Below are 10,187 nucleotides of genomic sequence, written 5' to 3' on the forward strand. Positions count from 1 at the left end.
ATACAACTGAAATTTCAATGTCAGCAAAAGGCAGGAATGATTTTGTCCTCACTTAAATATTTGGACATCAGAGGATTCCATAAGTGCACTAGGCAACTATTCCATATTTTAGTTGCAGCCAAGATAAAGCGCATAGCAAACCGAGTAGTATTAGGTAAATCTAGAAAACAACCCACTTGCAGAAGCAAGGCTGCCTCGATACTCTCAGTAGAAGTAGGAACCTTCAACTTAATATAACAAAAACTATTCAAGTTTGTTTGAAATGATAGTGGCTTTCCATACATTAAGAAAATACAGTACTGTGCTGTAACTTAATTACTTTTGAAATCAAGTAAAAAAGTATAATGGTTTCTTCAATATCTTGACATTCTAACAAAGTCTGATATATTTTCTTAGCTACCAAGTGAAACTATCCCTTCAAACCCTCTTGCTCTGAACCTATCCTCTGTAAACTTAAATTAAGTTAATGGCAAGTTAACATCCACATGGCCATTTGATTTTTCTAAGATCTTTGAGAATGCGGAACTGTTACTGGCTTCTATGAAATTCTATACTTAACTATTTATCTTCTAAGTAACAGATGTAGAATTGCCATGTTAGCTTACTGAAACTCTTTTTAATCTCCCAGTGTTTACATATTTGAGTTGGTTACAGTGAGGCCAGATCGCACGCTTTCTTTTAACAGCTAATGAGTTATGTTGGCAAATGTTCAGACGTTTCTCTGTTTGTATATTTTCAAAGATAACTATACACTCATTACAAGCATTCAACCATGAATCTTTGATAACAAGTCACTCTAAACAAATAAGAAAGGCAGGGATAAGGTCATAACCTGAGAGAACTGACACTGCAGCAGATATAAGGACCCTAAGGAAGGAAGATTGGACGAGGTTGAAACAGTGCCTTCTCTGACCACAAATGAACGTTTAGTCATAAAGGAATCACAGCCTCTATAAGTGACACCTTTCTAGTAAAAGGAAAAGGTGAATTTAGTTCCTGAATATCAGCAATCAAGGCTTACTAGAATTTCTCCTGCAGTTATTAAAGCCACACAGCCTTATAAACAAATAACAAAATCTCATAAAAAATAACAAAAAGTCTGGTACTAGTTACTAACTATCAAGAGTGGTGTTTGTGTTGTAACGGTACAATGTACAAAAAAAAAAAAAAGTTTTAAATACTTTTCAACTGCTTACAGATACAAATTCACTGCTTTCTTTGACCTCTTTGAAGGTTTTATTGGAAGGTTCCTAAAGTATAGCATATGGGGACATTGATCAAATTTTGCACGAAGATTGAAAATAACCTTGTGGGTGCACAGAGAGTCCTGAGGTTGCCTGACCACTTTGTTAACTGGTCACTAATTCTGCCAAAATGGGTTTTCGTTATTTAACGCATATAAGCAAGGCTGTAATTAACATCATTGCCAAATAACAGAATTTTGTGTAAATGTAACGCCAACCACCAACAAGAAGGAAATGCAGTATTTAACAAAATCATTTTGTACAATTACAAAGTAAATAAATACTGGTAAAGCACAACTAGATAACCAGGTTAGGCTACTTACCACTTGAGTAAGGGCTAAGTGCTAACTTGTACTATTGTACGAACTTTCTAATTATGAAAAACTAGTAAACAGGTAACAAAAAAAGTAATTTATTCATGCAACAAGAAAAAAAGTACTAAAATTAAATGATAGTCATTTCAGTGGTATTAAATGAAAGTGGAGAAAGGTTGCCCAATGACAAGAAATCACAGGATAAATAGAAACAGACAATAAAAGTTAACCCTCTGAGATTTTGGGGACGTTCCAAATTCATCTATGGCAAATCCCACTGGCCGATTATGTACATAATAATGTTTTTCTTTTATTACTTGTGAATTTACTTGTCCTACTATAGATATATTATTATCATTTGGAAGCTGCAGTAAGTTTGACAATGATAAACATAAAATAGAAAGATGACATGCTATAGTTCACCCTAAATTTTTGGCTGACCATATCACTGGAACTTCAAACGTTGGAAATAAGATGACCTAGGAATCTCAAAGGATTACTTTTACTGGCGGTTACTTAGTAAAACAAGACTTCTCTCTCAGCCACTACTATCCAAATAAGTATTTTGAGGAGGTGACAATCTGAATCTCACACGAAGACACTGACACAGTAATGATAAGTATGTTCCATGTACTATCAACCATTACAGTCTTACTATGGATTCAAATAACGTCGATCATTTGACATAAGGGTTGATAATAAGTACTTACAGAAACATGATTATTTTGAGAATAGAAAAAGGGTAAAATAAAAGAAATATCCATACACTGCCAAATGAGAGTTTTGCCTTACCTTTGCACCTGCACAGTTTTGTTACCAAGTATGCCTTTTAATGTTTCCAAATCTCCTTCAACAACATTTTGGCTGTACTTACATCTTTGTGGCTGGAGTTCCAACCTCAATTTGTACAAGTTCTACTCGCTAGTGTCAAGTTAACTGGCTGCAAGGAAACCTGAAACTGTTTGCCTAAATCGCATTTGCCATCTACATTGCATAGTCAGCTGAAGTTTGATAAAAGATGAGCTTGAATATTATAATCTATTTTTCCCCACGGTTCCAACTTGATCATTTGTATTCAACGCATCACCCTCCAGAATTTATATAACAACTGCACCTATCATGCCCTTTCAAACTGTGAGTTCCAACAATAAAGTGGAAGCATGTAGACGTAAATTCGTCTTGAAAGCATGAAGGCAAGACCCTAAATAAATGAGTATTTTAGTTTTCATTCAATGAAAAACAATCTGAGTATTTAGCACTGAGATGGGATAACAGGTATCAGTAGTCACACTTAAGGAGAGCAATTTCCTCCTGGATTTTATCTTTGAGAAAACAGGAACATGGAAGCACATTAGACAAAACTATCGGTTCCAGAAATTCTCTTCCTGGCTTACACCTTACGTACGGACATGCGTGACTCGTCAAATTTGTTGGTAGGCCTAACAAACCATCAATCACATATGGTTGAAATAAAATCTTATCTCCGATGAAGAGCTATAACCAAGAGACTTGGATAACGCGTCAAATGTACACCTATCACTTCTCACTAATGTCTACTGGCTGGTCTATGTAGAGACTGAGTGAAGAAGTACTGCTTAAAATGAAGAGACCTCTGCCTCTCCAGTTAAAGGGGATTGGGGAGGATGGCTCTTCTGTGAATGAAATGAAAATGATTTACGAAACTTTCCAATCATGTAAATTACAAATAAATCTTTTCTTTTCACTCCATCTAACTTGCTCATAACAGACAAGTCATGTTCATCTGACTGATCCCTCAAGCTGGAATGAAACCTGTTTTGCCTTGCAGTTATGGGACTCATATTTGTCAACATTGAGTGATCTGGGTCTAAACATAATTTCGGCATTAATAATTTCTCTGTGTTACCTCTGCCCATATCTCAAAAAGGCCACAAAAGAAGAGTGATCACCTTATTTGTGACCATTACTATCTTCTATGTGAAAGCTGAATGAAAAGGTATCTAGATATTTAACGTCTCTTGAGGAACAGTATGGTAAAACTTGACTGGTCTTTCTTGCACTCTGCTCCCCAACTTGAGCACCAGGCATAGCATCTTACGTTTGCTTTAACCAGCAATCCTACATTCAGTCTCTCCATGCAGACTGGCGTTAACATATCAGCAAAAAAGGGAAAGGTTTGCAAACAGTATGATGACACTGAAATGAAAATACTGTGAAGTAATTACAGTACAATCACATAGCGAACTGTACTACATAGATTCTTTTGACAATATAAAGAATTTTACACGTGGAAAGCACAGCCCCTCAACAGACTGAATCTTTGTTATGTAACATTTAACGCCGACAGATTTAACTGCCAGTGAAAACGGAAAAGGCTAAAAAAGAATGGAATGCAAAATGACAACAAGAATGTCACTGTGAGAAATTCTTCAAGTTGGACAAATTAAAAAAAAACTTTTCCCCTAAACCAAGTAAATGAAAAATGAAGGAAACTAAAGGGAATCAAAAAACAGATTTCTTGGAAACTTTACTAAAATAAGTGGATGTCAGGTGAAGTGCAAATAGCATGACTTGGTGAGACAACAGCTGTTATCTATCACATAACTTGTTAAAAGTAGACATCAGGTACCGTACTTTATACACAAATCTGTCCCTAGTATCAGAACCTTATATGTGAAGCTGTGAAAGCATTTGTTCTTAAAAAATAAACAAATAAATACAAAAATAAAAAGGGAAAAAATTGCAAAAAAATATCTCTGAACATTTCACGATCTTACAACATAGTGAAGACTTACTTTCAAGACCGAGTCCTAAATTCTAATGCATACGGTAATTATATACGATTTTATTATTGGGTCGTTTAACCGGACCACTGAGCCACAACAACTTCTGGATGGATGGAAAGTATTTACCTACAAACGCCACTCAAAAATAAACAATGCTGTTAAGGAAATGATAATCAATTATCCCTGGGCCAAAAATTAAATATAAAAAGTGGAAGAATTGGATGGCGAATACAGATATTTTCAAAATTTCAAATGAATTCCAAATTCACAGACAAAAACCTCTTAACAGTGAAACACATAAAGACAACATTTCTAAGCTATCCAGCGAGAACAAACTGGGATACCCCTGTTTAAAGCAAAACCTTGTAGCTTACTGGTCAGTTCCAGTACGAAGTAACTCACACTTAACAAGTTTCACAATTTCTCTCTTTTTTTAAAAAAATAAACAAAGAATATCTTACATTACAATGAACTGGATAATAGGAGGTCTCTCTGACCTAATAAATATATACACCAAACCATTTGGTACTTAAGAGAAAGTACTTTACTCCTAGTTCTCATGAATAAATAAAAAAAGACTGCTCAGGAATCTAGAATATGCGAGCAATAAATAACCAGTAAGAGCATACAAATGAAACAGCGCCCCTTAAAATCTAAGGTATAATCGTGGATATGGCTCAAGGTGTCGTCATAAATAAACATTAATCCTTCGCAAATTACGACTTATGGATCCCACTCATTACCAGTACACCAGAACACAGACTATAACAGCCAAGATTTGACATGATAAAAGGAAAGCAAAGGTTTCTGTAAAGCACTTGCCCATGGCAGTCGGACAAAAGGAGGGACGATCGGAAAATATACAAGAATCTCTCGGGAGCCGAAGGCATCACTTACAGGATGGTGTCCCACTCGCTAAACTTCAACAAAATTATGGTTACGTGTCACCGTCCAGGATGAGAGAATTCCTAATTCACACATCTTCGAGTTGTACCGGTCACTTCAGTGTTGAGTATGTTTCCACTAACATACGTGACTATACACGAAAAACAGCATACCACCCACGGGATAGCAAACCCTTTCCACAGGGGAAGAACGCCAGACAAACAGGCGGACAGACGCACACACGGAGGTGAGGGTAACTGACGTGGTATCGTAACTGCAGTACATTTCTGGAACATACTGAAAGAGCTTCAGGGTGAGACTTAAAAGGCACAAATCCAGGGGTTTAGGAACCTGGGAAAATCACAAGGATAATACCATAGAGGATCATAAATAATATGCCTTCCTTCCCACCGGCCAACTGGGCAAAGCAAAATGACGAAGTTGAATATTTCTGGTTATGCCAGTCCTTCAATTTTTTTCAAGTTAGCATCGCCATATGTGAAAAAACCGGTACGATGAAACATAATCATTTTATTAATCCGTATACATCCCAGGTATATGGAGACGATAAACTTACAGTTATAAAAGGGCTTTACTAAGAGAGTAAACATTCATATTTAATGAATACCTTACAACATGAATGGACAGTATGACTGAAGAAATTGGGAATACCCAGGCAAACCTCAGAAAGTTTTAGTACCTTAAATACTAAAGAAAACAAAACGACTTCCCTTATTATCAAATCACATAACGTATGCATAAACAGGATCCACAAACGGAAACCTCATCGTACACCCACGCGCAACAATAAATAACTCTCAGTACGTTTCTCCCATTATCAAAACAACAAGCGCTGACCAGCCAGTGAATGGTCGGCACCCTTCTCCTTTGCCATTCTTATCGTTATAGTTCTCCCAAAGGTACCCGGTCCTTTTGTACTCTCGAATGATATTTTTCACTACGTTTTCTCTCAAGTTGACGTATATTTCCCGAGCCAGATCTCTGTGGGGTCCGTCTACGGTGCTATAATGGTGCAACGCTCGAATCGCTAAGAAATTCATGTTGATCCAAATGGGCCCCCGCCAGTATGGAGGATCGTGCTCGGTGTTCCTCTTCCTGTAGAAGGGCGAGTTTTTGGCCAGGGAGCGAAGACCGTACGAAGTCCACAACAGTTCGGGCTGGCGCAGATCATCCAGAACTTTCCCTAGTTTGGCAGAGTAAGGATCAATAATCTGCAGAAAGAGGGGAAAGAAGCTGACGTAGCCGAAGGAGTCGACAAACTTTAACTTCGGGTCGTCGTGAACAACTCTTTTCATGTCGGCCCTTTCGGAAAGTTTCCTCAGTTCCGCATAATCTGTGTGAAGCCCATAATCCATGTAGCCATTTGCTGCATAGGACCAGTGGAGGGCATCCAAGACATTGTTGTCCGATAAGTATTTGTTAGATTCTTCGTACTTATTTGGGTCTTTTCGATGAGTCTGGCGACGTCTGCCATCAGACCTGATGCCAGTGTCATCCAGCACCTCAAGTCGAGATGTCTCTCATCTGCTGTCGGATGAGAAGCTCTGGGGTAGTCATCGAGGCCTGAAGTCAGGGTCTTAGGATTCAACTCTCTGTCTGCCCTAGGATCACGGCCCCGCCACCTGTAAGTTCCTGGGAGATCGCCGTACTGCGTCGAGTTGAACCAATTGTACCATGCCCTTAAACGTGGCCACAAACGACTCAAGTATTCGTAGTCGTCATCCGAAAGATCTCGCTTAAAGCCTGACATCATGGAATGAAGAGTAAGAAGAAGAGTAGGTGGATTGGCATTTTTACCCCTTTGTACTACAAACTCGTCTGGGACTCGGGCACGTGCCTCAAGGCCCAGGATTTGCTCCCTGGGAATCCAACCGTCCCAGTTCATTAGATCAAACCAATGTGCTAAGATATCCTGAGATATTTCTCGGTCCCATTTTGAAATGAGAAGGTTATGGAAACCTTCGTCCCACAAAAATCCTCTGGGGAAGAAGCTCCTCGAAGGAACACTGGTGTAAAGAGGAGCTTTCCAGTAAGGAACAGGATCAGTATTATACTCCCCTAACACCTTCGAGGATCCATAAAAGTATCCTATCCCTCCAATCATATTGCTCAATGCAGCTTTAGCAGTGGACACGTCCTCCTCAGAAAAGCCTTTCTCCTCCAGTGCAAACTTCTCTCTGAAATTGTTGTGGAATTTCTCAACAAAAGCGTTCAATTCGTCTGTTAATGTCTCCCCAATGAGCATACCTGGTCTTTTTAGAAAACTGTCACTTTCATATACTACCTCTATCTCAAAAGGGACTTGCCCAGTTACCTGGTAAACAACAAAGTTTGGCTGACGGTCCATGTCGTCATGAGAGAACACCTCTCCTCCTAAGCCAATGTACTTATCTTTTTCACTATTACTATTGAATACTCTTAAGCCTCTGAAGACAGTTTCCTTCAACATGTGAAGACCCATATGTTTTGTACTTAGTAAATGGTGATGCAAAATTTCCCCGGAGCTGTTTACCACATGCAATCGAAAGCCTCCTACACTGTCCGACACTCCTTTCAGAGAACCCAGTGACTGACTTGGCCCCATCATAGGTTGTAACACTCCAGTTGCGTCTTCAGGATCCAGTGCAACATAATACAGTAGGGAGGCCTGGGCACCTTCACCTTTCTTACCCTGTACCAAAGAAATGAAATAGCAATAGATTCACGAAAAACAACTCATATGCTACTTACATTTCAAAAGATGCTTTTCGTACTTATAATTAGAAATATTCTACTGAAAATTTAGCTACTGCTTCTTACACCAGTGGTTACTCAATTTCAAAATACCATCACCAAACATTACAATACCATTTCAACAGTTTTTGACATAAGTTTAGCCCCAACAAGTAACCTACTGAAATTACTGAGAGATAACAAGAGAATGCTCACGAGAATCTAATTAAATTGCTCATTGTGGAATTGTAACACTACTGTAATGTGTATGATAATTTAAAAATTTTACAACTATACCAAGATATGTACATTATAATTCTCAGGCTCATTATTACAGAATAAATATAAGCTGTTAATAAACTCTGGTATGACAAAGTTCAATACAGCAGATTGCACTTTATTCAATACCCTGCACAGACTCAAATTTGACCATGAATGTGGCCTATTGTAAGTGGTGGATTTGTGTTCAAACACCGAATGCTCAACTCTTTTGTTCCCTGATATTTCTGGATTCAATTTCAACTAAAATCCTTCTTAAAAATCCAAATAGGGGAAAATGAAATGAAGAGATACAAGGTTTGCAATTCACAGAAACACAGAACTACAAGTCAAAAGGATTAACTTAACTTTCAAACATTTTTTGTAGGAATGAACTGGTAACGATCTCACTTGATTATCTCTGTTAATTCTCTTAAAAAGCAATTCCCTTACGGAAGCCCTTGAGGTTGTGGCACTGTGCTTTTCAAAATAAGGTTGGAACTTGGCTTGTAATAATATTATAATAATAATAATAATAATAATAATAATAATAATAATAATAATAATAGCAGTGCAAGAAGAATCCTCCCTGATTTCTGTTTGCAGTACAACATTACCTTAGGAAGAACGGTAATCCTCGCAGACCAATCACCCCCATGCTGGCCGCCCATTCGTTTCACAAAACTCGTCTGTAAAACGACGTGCTTGTCCACAATCTTCTGCACGCCTGCGAAGCGGCCGTCGTGGACCTCCCATCCGTACTTGGAAAGGTCATCGCCTTGGTCACACCAGTGCCTACAGGGAAAGGGTCAGAATCATACTGTAGGCCAATAAATAAACGACTATTTAGTAGTATCTCAGCTTATCAAGGCTTTTTGAGGGTCTGACCAGTGAGAGACCCTACACTTGCTTATTTTTAGGATATCCCAAAACTAAATCTTCAGGCTGTTTCTAGCCTGAACTCAAGAGCTCGATGACGCAGGCAATTCAAAACTGAGGAGAAAAGAACACTGACAACGTAAGGTAAGGATGACGAACATAAGCTAACGGAAGTAGCCAGTAGGGGATGCTTGAGTAAAAATCAACTTGGTCGAAGTAGGTTCCTGTGCCTGGCTGGATTTAGAAAGAGAAAACGGGAAAGTGCGCTCACTGGGAAGTGGCAAGTGATGCATAGTCTTGTGAAAATATAAGTTTTCATAATAAAACTTATTATTTGGATACTGACCTACTGGTAAAGATAGTTTATGTCTCCTCAGCTATCAATCCGGAGATATAAGCTATCTTCAACAGTCAGCAAGATTCATCCTGAATAATGTCCTAACAGGGACTTGGCTCTTGGAAAAAGCACATTTTTGAAGAGGAGTATTCATAAAGATACTATATTGGGATGAAATAATTATGAGATAAAATCTGTTATGTAGGAAGAGGAACGAAATTAGCTATAAACAACAGAACAGAAACCTACATTACCTGAGGGCAAGCATGTTGTTCTGGAAATGCCCTGGGACGAACCACATCATTCCCGTAACCAGAGACGCCGGATGGCGCGTTCGGGTGCCGAAGTAAACGCCGGGTCTGTACGTACCCCAGTATCTGTCTGGCACTGCTAATCCAGATTTTTTGACAACCTGAGAGATATCAGTGACAAAAATTAATAAAGTTGTGGTATCATTTACACAAAGTTAATATATCATACTTGTGAAATATGGGTAATATGACATCACTGTACTTGTGGCTGTTATTTTCAATCCTCCACAATACAGTAGTGCTTTGTACATTATAGGTATACTGAATATGTGATGTACAGTTGAGGAGGCAAACGGTATGCATTAAGCACTCTATATAACAATAGCAAGTAGAGAAAAAATAAACCAGGATTCATAGCTATACAAGAAAAATTATAAACGAATAAATACATTACAAAGATGCAATCGGCGTATTACTCACAACAATCCTAAGTAAAAAAAAATCAGGATTCATAGTTATAC

The 10,187-nt window shown here is 38.2% G+C and overlaps 1 protein-coding gene across 1 annotated transcript; it reads right to left on the reverse strand.

Annotated features, from left to right (window-relative positions):
• Window positions 1-4,051: 4,051 nt before the first annotated feature.
• LOC136854929 (mannosyl-oligosaccharide glucosidase-like) lies at window positions 4,052-9,823 on the reverse strand. The gene is given in 4 exon segments (XM_067131464.1): window positions 4,052-6,676; window positions 6,679-7,900; window positions 8,817-8,994; window positions 9,670-9,823. Coding segments are annotated over 4 exon segments (2,100 nt in total). The 5' UTR covers window positions 9,720-9,823; the 3' UTR covers window positions 4,052-6,026.
• Window positions 9,824-10,187: the final 364 nt, after the last annotated feature.

This window comes from Macrobrachium rosenbergii, chromosome 30 (genome assembly GCF_040412425.1).
Source record: "Macrobrachium rosenbergii isolate ZJJX-2024 chromosome 30, ASM4041242v1, whole genome shotgun sequence".
In the NCBI taxonomy this organism is placed as follows: domain Eukaryota; kingdom Metazoa; phylum Arthropoda; class Malacostraca; order Decapoda; family Palaemonidae; genus Macrobrachium; species Macrobrachium rosenbergii.